Raw genomic sequence first — 13,209 nt, 5'->3', positions numbered from 1 at the left:
AAATGCATTAACTCTGGAGGAACCGCAGAGATCCGCAGCTCAGGAGGGAGAATATTTTGACTGGGCAACTTATTAGTCATGCGCTCGACTAATCTGAGCTTTATTTAAGACGAGGAAGAAGCTTTGTTAGCAGGTTAGCATTAAGCATGTAAGAGATGCAGCAACCGTGGAGGGAAAAAGGTGGTCCGGTCAAAAACAGCAATCTGACCTAATGCAAAATGTTGTGTGGCTAAAAAACAAAGCAAAGACAAAACTGCACATCACTCTGAAAGCATCCTTCACAACATGAAACATAGTGGTGGCAGCACCATGCTCATTGGATCATATTTGTCAGCAGAGACAGGAAAACTGTTTCCAATTAGATGGGAGATGGATGGAGCTCATCACAAAATAATCCTGGAAGAAAACCTGTGTTGTGGTGGCAGAAGACTTGACACTGAGATGGAGGTTCAACAACATGAAAACTATCCTAAACACACAGTCAGATCAAAGCATAATTACTGTATGTTAGAACGACCTAGTCAAAGTACTTAGATATTGCAGAATATTGCTTTGTAATGAAGAATTTGTAAAAAAGAAAAAAAAAGAAAATCAGTGTTTAGACGTGCAAAGCTGGAAGAAATACAGCAAACACTTAACACAGCAAAATGTTCTAAACAGAACAGAAATGCAAGCAAGAATCGAATCATTCCTCTTAATGATTTACTGCAAGGAGATGGATCTTAAAGTTGTGATATTCAAAGTTAATTATGACTTGTGACAGACATATTACTTATATGTGTGCTGCTGTAAGTCAAACTTGTCCTGATGAAAAAAGAGTGTATCTTAATGGATTAAATGTTTTGAATGCTATATTGTTTTTCATATTCTTTGTGAACAGATGGATGTCTGAGTGATCACATTTTTGGCTATAATTTGACAAGAGAAGATATGGCAAGATGAAAAAATGAAATCTTTTATATTCATCAATCTCCATAAGGACATAAAACACAAATGCAATTCAGTATTTTAGAATAAAAAAAAAACTGAAAGCATCATCCAACAGTCTCAGTGTTATGATCAGAAGTCAGCTTCAAAAAGAAAAAAGAAAAAAGATGAAATAAGACGTATGCATGTGTTTCAGTGTTTAGTGATTTCAAACTGAAGGAAGGTGAAACGTTCACAGCATACGTTCATGTCACCGATCGACACACACACTCACACACTGACTAGATTTGCTGCTAATGAGCTCGGTGTGTGGTTACGGCTTAGAGCCAGACTGGCTCCACTCTCAGACTGATGGGAGTTCACACAGGAGTCGAATCTTTTTTCCCCATCCCTCTGCCTCATCTTCAGAAAAGCAGCATGTTACCGTTTGCTGTCGTTATCAAAGCAGTCGCAGGTTCACCTTAAGGGCTCCTTTTCAATCTCTCAGCATTGGGGGAGACAGGCAGACTCAAACATGACTTCATGATGGTCCCTGGAGTGTTTTAATGGTTGTCACGATTATCTCAGAAAAAGTGAAGCCGTGTTTTTTTTTTGGGGGGGGGTTTTTCTGCACAAAGCAAGATGTAAATGTTAAGCGTTTCACACAGATTTATCTCATTTCTTTTATTTTGTGTAGTTAGTCAGTTATGTTATTCGCCACTTCTTTCTAATTTTATCTCATCACCTTCTGCTCCCCAGTACCAGCCATGATCACCTCCTACCCGAACACCACTCTGGCCACACAAGGCGAGGAGAAGAGGATGAGCTGCATCGCTCACGGGGAGAAACCCATCATGGTGCGCTGGGAGAAAGAGGAGCGAATCATCAACCCCGAGACCAGCCGATACGTGGTTACTGTCAAGGAGGTGGCTGACGAAGTCATCTCAACACTGGTGGTGAGCAATCAGTGTGACTGTGAATCTAACTGAATGTGAGGGGAGTGATGTTGCTCTAAGAGAAAAAGAAGAAGAGTTGGGTTGGAGTTGAAAAAAACTCTGCAATGTGAAAAAATATTTGACTTCCCACAGAGTTGTTCTCATATTGCTTTTTTGTCACACTCAAAAGTTTAAAATCTTTCAATAAATTTAATGTCAGACATAGACTTGTAAATGCAAAAAAAAAAGTATTCAAATGATAATTTCTGTAATTAAGGGGACAAAATGTGAAAAGTTCAAACAACGGCCTGCATCACCATTGGTGAAAAGAACTGCCAGTAAGCTTATGTGATACCTGGTAAGAGTTTTTGCTCTCTGCTGATTCATTTTGGTCCTTTTTTGTTCACTGAAGCCAAATTAGAGTCTTTTCAAGTATGAACAGCCTGTTTAATTTTGTGCCACACCATGTCAATCAGATTCCCATCTGGACTCCAAAATCTTTTCTTTTTTTTGACCCATTTAGAGGCGGACTTGTTGCTGAAGCAGGTTTATCTCAAAATAAGCTTAGGTTTAAAATTGCAAACTGATGTATAATATTTCAAGATTTTTTTGTAGAGCATGGTGTCATCAATTAGGGAAAATGCTCAATGCCTTATAGCAGCACAACAGGAGCAGACAATGTTACATTGTCAATATGAAGACTTTTTATTATTATTTTTTGCTGTTTTATTTTAAAAAGTGTAAAATTATCTTTTCACATATAGTTTGGCTGTTTTATTTTTTTATTTTTTATTTTTTTTGCTTTTTATTTAATATATTTATTGTTTTCGACAAATTAACAAAACTGCAGGACAGTTATCAAAATACAATGATATCCGGAACATCGATCAGACTGCGATGACCAATTGGCCTGGGTTGATGCTGGCATTGGGATCTTCTACATTGTCATCATCAGAGAATGGATCCAAACATGATTGCAGTTACAAATAAATTCCAGAATACAACTGTCCAACTATCATTTATGTAACCAGAAAATAAACAACAAAAACAGTGATACCCCGACCCAACCCGCCCCAAGTTATTAAGGATAGAAGATAGAACAGCAAATAGATAGATGGGGGAAACAGAAAGAAAAGAAAATAAAAAGGGAAGGTTAATATGTACAACTAAAACAAGTAGTCTGGCTGTTTTTTGCTTAGATAATAAAAAACATCTTCTGGTAAATGCTTCATGTATTTACTCTGCTTTTCTCTGATAATTTAATTTGTTTAATGATCTGAAACCTTTGAGTAACAAAAAAGGCAAAGATAGAAGAAACATGTAATCAGGTGTGAGGTCAATGTGTAATATTTTAGTTCAACACATATTTGGTTAGAAAATATTAGCTTAAATTCCCCTTATCTTTTATCTTTTATCTGCTTGTCTTTTAAATTAGGATGTTTTGCTTCATTCCTGTACAAAAGTAAAGTGCACTGAATCTCACCCGATTCAGTGACTGGAATAGTTTATATTTAGAAGTGGTAGTCGAACTGTACCTTTTTGAAAGTCCAGCAGAGTGCACTGCATATTTCTGTAGATCATGCCAACTGTTCGTGAGGACTCAGGGTTCTTCTCCTGTCATGCCATCAACTCCTTCGGCGAGGACAGAGGCATCATACAGCTGACAGTGCAAGGTAAGATTTTGACTCCTTTAAGCTCATGAAGGTTGTTTTTCGGAGATGTGGAATAAAATCTTTTCTCATAGTAGAAAGGATTTCTCTTATTATTGCTTATTAAAGTTTAAGACATATATACTGGTACTATGTATGGCTTAAACTTTAATAAGAAATAATAAATATGATCTCACTGGTAATATTACAGCAAATTAATCCATTAGATTTGTCTTTCTTCTGTGCCTGTCTGCTTGTGGATATCAGCTTACATCTTTCTGTTTCTCTCTAAGCATACTGCTTTGTTTAAATTTCCTCAGAACCACCTGATCCTCCAGAGGTGGAGATCCGGGAGGTGAAAGATCGAACCATAGCTCTCCGCTGGACCATGGGGTTTGATGGCAACAGTCCTATCACAGGATATGATATTGAGTGCAAGAACAAATCAGGTACAAACAGAAAAGAAGGAGATTAAAAAGAAAACTGCACTAAAGTTAATTGTATGTTCCCAATTTCCCATTTTGTTTCTTTCAGCTTCTTGGTTGTCAGCCCAGGTAACCAAAGATGTGTCACCACAGCTTAACCAAGCCACTATTATAGACCTCCATCCTTCCTCCACCTACAACATCCGCATGGTTGCCAAGAACATTATTGGCAACAGCAACCCCAGCAACGAACTCACCATCACTACTGATGAAGCAGGTTAGTTAGCATTGACTAGATATCATACATATATGACTGCCAACTCTGACATTTCTGAAAACCGGAGATGATCAACTACATGAACCAAGCAAAAAAATAAAAATATATATTTTTTATTTATGACACTGTGGAGATAAAAAATATAGTGTAGTTTACCATAAAACCGATCTAGAGTCCAAATGCATTCCTGTAGTTTCTGAAAACTTGCACAGGGAGTCATCACAGACTGCACTACCAGTCTGGGAGTGGGACTCAAGTCATGGGAGGTTTGATGGTAATACTGCATTATCCAACAAAGCAGGAAACACTCCTTAAGTTACACAGAAACTGGTGATACACACTCACAGGTAAAAAGACATAAACACATGTGGTTGCATGAAAGGAGTCACAAGAGCAATGATAAACAACATAATTCATTACAATACATTTAAATAGACATTTACTGACCTAAATTATCAGTGTGTTAGTGGTGATTTCAAAATATGCTCCTGTGATAAAGTAGATATTACATCTAAAATAGGATTAAAATAAACACTTATTTCACTGGAGAAAACTGTTCTTCATCTTGCAAAAGATACAGTATTTATGTTAATTATTACATTGAAGACAAATAAAAGTAAATCACACTATTTGCTGGAGAAAGTTAATATGTATAATTACATGTTTTTAAGTTTTGGTTATTGGCCAGAATTGGTTCTGGTTTTGGCAGCTTTAAGATGGATGCTTTGTAAGACAATTTCCCAAGGAATTATGATCATACTAAAAATAATAACTGCATAGCGGTTGAGCTTATAATTCCATAAAAATGAGAAAAATAGTCATTCAATACTGCCTCTAGTTAGTCCTGTAAGTGTTCACTTATCCTCAATTGCTTATAATGGTTCCTCCTGGGCATTATGGCTTGCTGCAATGGCACATTTGGTCTAATTAATAACTGAACTGAAGTTATAAAGAGCTTGTATTATCATTTTTGTCTCATTATTTAAATGGTAAATCGAAGATGTTGGAATTTAAAAAAAAAAATCTTTACTAATTTGTGGCGAAAGCTTTAATGATTATCACAGAGTGAGATCTTGAAGGGAGCAATTCTTAGCTCAAGAGCACCATCTAGTGGGGAAATTGTGTTTTTCGTTGTCATTCCTATTTTCAGTGCAGAGTTGTGGTAATGGTAAGTAATGTGCGCCATTCACAGCTCCTGACGGCCCTCCACAAGATGTCACTCTGGAGTCCACGTCCCCACAGAGCATCAAAGTGTCTTGGAAGGTACGCTCATAAATTAATGTCTCATTTTATCAGCTAGAGTTTGGCTCGTACTGGTTATATTTGGATATATCGACTATGTGAGAATGATAGAACATGCTAAATATTTTTTATTGCAAGAGTCAGCCTATTAAAAATATTTTCCACTATCTGATAATGAAAACAGGTGGGATTAAAGAACATGATCAGATGTGATGCTCACCTGTCTGTGCTGCCTCACCTCATGTCATCCACACCCACAGACTCCCCAGAAACATCTGCAGAACGGCGTGATTCGCGGCTACCAGGTGGGCTACAGGGAGTACAGTCCTGGTGGGAGTCACCAGTTTACTATTATCAGCGTGGATTCGACAGGAGACACCACAGAGAGCATCGTGTTGGACAACCTGAAGAAGTTCACTCAGTACAGTGTGGTGGTCCAGGCTGCAAACAGAGCTGGAACAGGACCGTCTTCACAGCAGGTGGTAGCCAAGACCCTGGAGGATGGTGAGCTGGGGATGAGGAATAAAACGTTATTATTCCTGGGGAAAATATTCATGCTCTTTAAGCATTTTCACATTTTGCCTCGCGGCCACTAAAAGATGCATTTCTTTAGGATTTTAGGTTATTGCTCAAGAGAAAGTTGATTATTTTGGTGGCATGGAAAGAAAAGAACAAAAATGTTTTAGTTATTTTACAAATACAATCTTATACAGCTATCACATAAACTCCTAAAAAACAAATTGAATGTGAATGTGAAAAAACCTAAATGTTTCTAAGACACTGTAGAGACTGTTTTTAAACCTAATGTAAGAAATCTCATTCATGACCATTACGTTCTGAGTTTATACAGAATAGATTGTTGTGTAAGGACTCCATCTACTGGACACGTTTTGAACAGAAGTGCAACTTTCACAATTTTAGTTTTCTGTCTGTTACTCTCCTGTCTCACATGTCAAAATATTATTAGTTTTACATAAAATATTGCTGCCTGTGTGCTACATTGAAATCAAACCAAGTGAAGAATATATGCCACAACTGATCAAATCAGAAATGTAAAACATAAATTGAGACTGAGCTTTTGAAATAAATTGCAACAAAAACACCTAAAACTAAAAAGATGTGTGCTCTTAAATTGTGAAGAAACTTGCAGTTTACCAACAATAAAGGAATTATTTTAAAGTATTACAAGGTAGGAAACTATTGGTTAGAAAGAGAAAGCTGACTGTGTGAATTTTTCTTGTTTCCATTTTGCTTTATCTGATCGAATGCAAGCAGCAGTTTGGATATATTGGCTTATTTGATTGAGTCCCCATTGGATCAAATAACTAAAATCACACAGACCTCTATGAATTGTTCAGAACCAAGATGACTAAATCTGCTTTTTTTTCCCCAACTATTGTTAACAACTCCTTGTCTTAGATCCCTGTTGTAAAAAATTTTCACATTCATAACATCAACTCCTCAAACTGTATTTTTAATCTGTAGTTATTTATGTAACTTATTTTTAATCAGAGTAAGAGACAGTGACTGAAACTGTCTCTTAAGAACTTGATCAAGCATTCAGAAACTTAGACCTAAACTCTGCTCTTTTATCCTTCGTAGTGCCGTCTCGACCTCCTGAAAACGTCTTGGCAGTGGCCAAATCTCCAGAGGTGATTTCACTGTCCTGGATGTCTCTGCCCAGAGAAGCTCTCAATGGGAACCTGCAGGGCTACAGAGTAATCTACTGGGCCAACCTGCCTGATGGAGGTACCGATGATCACACTTCTGTCTGTCTGTCTGTCCAGCCTGTTGTAATGTTTGCTTAATTTCTGAGGAAAAGGACATAAAAGCAACTAGGAAAGATGATGAGGCAGTAATAACAAGTGACATTATATGCCAGCTTCACCTTGATGTTTACAACAATATCTGTTCAGTTTGTTCCTGAAATAAACCAGCTCTGTGGCTTAAGTAAAACAAATCAGTCAAAGTTGTTTTATTTTAATTGCTACTAATTCCCTGAAGCAGCAGCAAATCCACACTTTCAGCCTATTAATGTATTTCCTCGTCTGTGTCAGAACTGGGGGAAATTAGGAATGTGACAACCGATCAGCCGTCTCTGGAGCTGAATGGTTTGGAGAAGTACACCAACTACAGCATCCAGGTCTTAGCCTTCACTAACGCCGGAGACGGAGTCCGCAGTGAACAGATTTATGTTCGCACCAAAGAGGATGGTAGGAGGAAAAGAATACTTTCCGCAACCTATCTTAATTTGTTTACTGTTGGGGAGTTAATTATTAAATGTCTGTGTTTTTCCCTAGTTCCTGGTCCACCAGCAGGAGTGAAGGCTGCGGCCAACAGCAGCTCGGCTGTGTTTGTCTCCTGGCTGCCTCCATTTAAACTTAATGGGATCATCAGGAAATATATCGTCTTCTGCTCTAACCTGCATCCCATGGTATTAGCATTTTTATACGATGATCTTTGTCCAAGACAATGATGCCAAATTTCCAAATTGCTAAATATTGCTGTAGCCTTGTTTTACATTATCCTTTATCCTCTCTTGGGTTTACAGGTGATGAGTGAGTTTGAGGCTTCTCCCGATAAATATTTTTACATGATCCCAAATTTGGTTCGAAACAGACAGTACAGCGTCTGGGTGGTGGCAGTGACTGCTGCGGGGCATGGCAACAACAGTGAGAAGATCACAGTAGAGCCTCTGGCCAAAGGTACTTAATCCTCCACTGGTTTCGCTAAAAATAAAGACCCACTGAATGATTTCCACTGAATTGTGTTTGATTTGAGGGATTTTTGTGAGTACCTTTTTGCTTGCGTTGTGCTCAGCTCCAGCTAGGATTCTGACGTTTAATGGCACAGTCACCACCCCCTGGATGAAGGACATTGTTTTACCTTGCAAAGCTGTCGGGGACCCTCCTCCCACCATCAAGTGGCTCAAGGGAAAGTAAGCCAGGAGCCTTCATGTGTCACATTACGGCCACAGTCTAAGCTATTCCTGGAGTGTTGAATTTTTCTGTATATTTCCAGCACAAATGGGACACCAACACCTGTTATTGTGGATGGTCGCCGTAGCGTCCAGGGGAACGGGAGCTTCATTATCCGCACAGTGAAAGCAGAGGACTCTGGGAACTACAGTTGTGTGGCCAGTAACAACTGGGGGTCAGATGAGATCACACTGAACCTGCAGGTCCAAGGCAAGTGGTTAAACATGCCTTGGTAAAAATTAAATGATTAAGATTAACATTTCCATCTACAAAGCAATCTAAAAATCCCATTTTATAAGTAACTGAATTTACACAAAGACTTATAATAAGGGTTATATAAAGACTGCAGATGTGATTAATATTTTTCAGATATTGCACAATAACTGGTTGTAAAGTAAATTCTGAAATTCTATAAAAATATTTGGGATGCCCTTCCATCCATCCATCCATTTTCTGAACACCCTTCGTCCCTAATGGGGTCGGGAGGGTCGCTGGTGCCGATCTCCACCTGCGTTCCGGGCGAGAGGCGGGGTTCACCCTGGACAGGTCGCCAGTCTGTCGCAGTGGGATGCTCTTATTATAATCAAAATAGTCTAAGAAAGTAAACATTGCTTGTCATTGAAAAAAAGAACAAAATCATTATTATAACCTCTACAGTCAGGATAAAAGAACCTTCGTGTTCTGTCAGTTCCAGGCTTTAAACATATTCAAAAATATAACATGGATTGTTAGAAACCACAAACTTCTGGATGCACCATGCTATCATTTATTGAACAAACACACAGCCAAAATGAAAAAGTCGGTGTGACACATGCGACAAAAAGTCGGTCACGATATCTGAAACACTAGAAATTAAATCCGTGATATACATCACTGTATATTATAATTGTTGAGTGTTGTTTGTTTTATATTATTACAAAACCACACAAAAAAGAATGATAGCCCAAAACATGATCAATATACTGACCTGTCATCTACAGTACCCCCTGACCAGCCACGTCTGACAGTTACCAAGACTACCACCACATCAATCACGTTGTCATGGATACCTGGAGACAACGGCGGGAGCTCTATCAGAGGTGACGCTGTTACCCTTGAACAAACTCATACATAATCATCTACAACCATTGGAGCAAAATGGAAAGTTTGTTACAACTGAATGTGACGGACGCAGCCAATAACAAGGAGCTTCATACAAATGTGAAAACCATCATCTCCCTTCGGTGTTTTGTGATAGCCTTTATCCCTTCCTCTTGCACTTTGGTCTAACTGTGCTGTTCCATGAATGGGTCTCATTATTTGCTGCTCCGGCACAACAGTTAAGTCCTAAAAGCTAGATTAAAAAGCAGGAGAAGAGATTAGGTTCTTTTTAGAGGAAGATTAAAGCGTTCCATCTTACCGCACAATCGCAACAAGACTATTTGTGGTGATTTATCATTGCTTTTAACAAAACTGCTCCTTTCTTTTGTGTTGTAGTCACCATAGCAGCTGTTCAAGATGCTTTCTCTGTAATATTTGCTTTGTTTTCCTCCACATAACATCATCCATCACCAGAACTTACTATACAAATCCCTGCTGAACATAGGAGATCAAGTTATGGCTGTTTGGATCCACAAAGATCTATATGTGAGGACATTGAAAGTCCATACAAGCAAATATATTACTTTCTTGTAGAATTTAATGCAATTCACTTGAAATAAAGAAGGTTACCACATAATGTACGAAAGTTTAATGTTTAATATGTTAGCAGAGAAGTTTTCTTTCAGAAACAAGAGACATCTCACAACCTCTTTCTGATTTAGATTTTGAGTTTTACCATAAAACTGTAAATAGCAGTTTAATTATGCGGTTTTCACCTCAGTGTTTCCTGCAGATTTCTGCAAACACAATAAGACTCTTTCACATTCAATAAAATAATATTTATTCTGAACCAAATATTGATTTATTTCAACTTTCTTCCTTTTTCTTCCCTTCCATTTTTCCAGGTTACATTCTGCAGTACTCAGAGGACAACAGTGAACAATGGGGCAGTTTTCCCATCAGCCCCAGTGAGCGATCATATCGTCTGGAGAACCTGAAGTGTGGCACATGGTACAAATTCACCCTGACGGCCCAGAACGCCGTGGGCCCAGGACGCATCAGCGAGATCATTGAAGCGAAAACCCACGGAAAAGGTGAACAGTGTAGTTGTAGTTTTTCTTAGTTTTAAAGCTTCAAATAAAACTAATTACCATAATAATCATTCATGATCTTCAAGGGTAAAACTAGCAGATTTCAGAACATTTAGTCTTTTGCATCTATTATAACAGATTTAAAACATTTTGGATTGAATGTAAACCAATAATATTACTATTAAATATTAGGTAAATCAATATTTTTGTTAAAAACTTGAGGGATTTAAAGCAGTTTCTGCTCTCTGTTATTTCCTCAGAACCACAATTTGCCAAAGAACATGAAATCTTCACCAGCATCAACTCCAGCCGGGCCAGGCTCAACCTGGCTGGCTGGAACAATGGCGGCTGTCCAATCACCTCCTTCATACTGGAATACCGCGCGGTGGATTCAGCCACGTGGACAACAGCCCAGCGCACCTCGCTCACCAAGAGTTACATCCTGTACGACCTGCAGGAGGCGACATGGTATGAGCTGCAGATGAAGGTCACCAACAGCGCCGGCTCAGCGGAGAAACGGGTCACCTTTGCTACTCTAAATGCCGATGGAAGTAAGTTTGGAGGAAAGTTTGTGATTGGGTTTCACGATCCTTCTTCTCTGAGCCAGTGAGCAACAATTAAAGTAGAAACTGTTTTATTGTACAACACTCCGTGATAGTCATAAAATTTGATTGTGCGATTAGTGGTTAGAAAAAGTCAGGAATAGATATACAGAATAATGATGATGATGTAGAGCAGGGATGTTATGACCATGAAGTGTCAACACTAGTCCAATTGGAGGAGACAATACTCATTTGAGAAGATGAGAAGTTTTTTTTGAAAAACACGTTTTAGAAAATACTGACACAAAATTATTAAATACAGTGGTAGATATATAGCAAAAAAAGCTCCTGATACAGTACAGCATTGTTAGGGAAAACCATTCTCCAGGTGACATTAAACATAAAGTTTAATGCAAGGCATTAGTAGTCTGGAAGTAGCAAGGTGTCTGTGGAACTGAGCAGCCAAGATAAATCTACAGGCTGTGTTCGAGTCTAATTTATAGATCAATAACAGGCTTAGAGTTTTTATATTGCAAACTTCTCTGCAGTTCTGCCTGCATCCAACCTTGGAAGAGCAGAAAGAAAACTCGGATGGCCATCAGATTCTCTGCAGGCCATTGGGTTGCTTTATATGCCTTTCAGGGCTGCATTTTGTGTTTGCTTAGCAAGAAAAAAACCATATAACCTGTCAGGAATGTAGGGAGCTGGTGACGCCCCCGAGGTGCAGCCAAGACTCTCTGCTTGTTTCTGTGTTTTTGCAGAGCTGTGTATGCTGTCTGTTAGTTTGTCATGACCGCATGTTTGTGTCTCCAGGCTAAGGCATATATGTGGATGCTGTTGTCACTTTGACAGCAAATTGATACTTCTGCTTCTCAGGCTAACACAAACTCAGCATTCTCCTACAAATATTGTGTCTTAACTCTTTTCTATTTTAACCAGAAAGACACTCATTCACTAGCCACTTTATTAGGAACACCTACTAAGCTTGTTGTTAAGTCAAGGCATTTAGATTTTTTCACATGTTGAAGAGAACTTGCTAAGGTTGAACTGAGCGTCAGAATGGTGGAAAATGTTTTTAAGTGACTGTGAAATGAGCATGGATTTTACAAAGATTACGTTACTCCTATCTTCTGATGTATTCCTCTCATTAAAGAATGCTCATGCCACAAAGTTGAAGTTTTCTCAAACTGGTTTCTTGAATATCTCAGTGAATTCAATGTTGCTCCACTGCCTTCCGCAGTCATCAGATTTCATTTGAGTACAATCTGCAGCAATTCCATAATGTTATCATGGCAAAATTAACCAAAAGCTTTGAGGAACGTTTTCATCATGTGATGACAAAAAATTAAGCCACTTGCGAAGATAAAACAAGGTTCAAGAAAACGGTTTCAAATAAAATCTGGGAATTGCCACGCAGCTTCAGAAAAAATGTCAGGAACAAAGAGTCAAATGTGGATTTTCATATAACATCAGATCTAACCAAAGCACTTGACCCACTTAATTGGGGTCTGTGGACGATTATGATCAAATATGGGTGTTCAGAAAAATTCACAAGTATTGCACACAATTCCCCATGACAAAAAATCTCTGTCCTTTATATAGCTGGGCTGCATACTAGCCACAGCATTTTTCTGTGATGCTGCAAGATGAAAGCCATGGCAACAACAATGACATGGACATGTTCTACGGTGTTAATGTCATTATATTCAACCTGCGAAGGCTGCCAGCTAAAACAAATAATAAAGAAGTGAAAAGTTGTGTTGTTTGCTGAAGACTTGCTTATACAAATGAAGAACCGCAGGCCGTTAGGGACGCCTTCAACCATACTTCTAACAATGTACAGTACATAAAAGACTCAAGTTCTCTACCAACCAACTTAAGAGAAACCCTTCACTGAGTCCATTAAGTTTATGAACAACCTATTGACAAATTTACCAATCATGGAATATCCCAGTGAGTTCAATGTCATGAGTGAGTTTGGTCATGAGTCATACACAAAGATAATGAAAGTGATTGTTTAAGCTAGTGCTGCCCTGTTTGCCGTAACATATTCAACTTGAGGCCGCTCAGCGACCCGAGACTTT

At 38.5% G+C, this 13,209-nt stretch overlaps 1 protein-coding gene across 2 annotated transcripts in view; it reads left to right on the top strand.

The window, feature by feature from the left end:
• Nucleotides 1-13,209, top strand: part of dscamb (Down syndrome cell adhesion molecule b) — a 123,475-nt gene that overhangs the window by 99,600 nt on the left and 10,666 nt on the right. For both annotated transcript variants that reach the window (XM_044119571.1, XM_044119570.1), the window contains exons 12-26: nucleotides 1,666-1,862; nucleotides 3,418-3,514; nucleotides 3,811-3,939; nucleotides 4,025-4,192; nucleotides 5,385-5,455; nucleotides 5,695-5,938; nucleotides 7,037-7,183; nucleotides 7,492-7,647; nucleotides 7,735-7,868; nucleotides 7,986-8,139; nucleotides 8,255-8,372; nucleotides 8,456-8,622; nucleotides 9,393-9,491; nucleotides 10,398-10,586; nucleotides 10,844-11,134. In XM_044119571.1, coding sequence (XP_043975506.1) covers nucleotides 1,666-1,862; nucleotides 3,418-3,514; nucleotides 3,811-3,939; nucleotides 4,025-4,192; nucleotides 5,385-5,455; nucleotides 5,695-5,938; nucleotides 7,037-7,183; nucleotides 7,492-7,647; nucleotides 7,735-7,868; nucleotides 7,986-8,139; nucleotides 8,255-8,372; nucleotides 8,456-8,622; nucleotides 9,393-9,491; nucleotides 10,398-10,586; nucleotides 10,844-11,134 — 2,361 coding nt within the window. The remainder of the gene's footprint in view (nucleotides 1-1,665; nucleotides 1,863-3,417; nucleotides 3,515-3,810; nucleotides 3,940-4,024; nucleotides 4,193-5,384; nucleotides 5,456-5,694; nucleotides 5,939-7,036; nucleotides 7,184-7,491; nucleotides 7,648-7,734; nucleotides 7,869-7,985; nucleotides 8,140-8,254; nucleotides 8,373-8,455; nucleotides 8,623-9,392; nucleotides 9,492-10,397; nucleotides 10,587-10,843; nucleotides 11,135-13,209) is intronic.

The sequence above is a fragment of the Gambusia affinis genome, linkage group LG06 (genome assembly GCF_019740435.1).
Source record: "Gambusia affinis linkage group LG06, SWU_Gaff_1.0, whole genome shotgun sequence".
Classification (NCBI taxonomy): domain Eukaryota; kingdom Metazoa; phylum Chordata; class Actinopteri; order Cyprinodontiformes; family Poeciliidae; genus Gambusia; species Gambusia affinis.
This window is presented reverse-complemented; position numbering and strand designations above follow the sequence as displayed.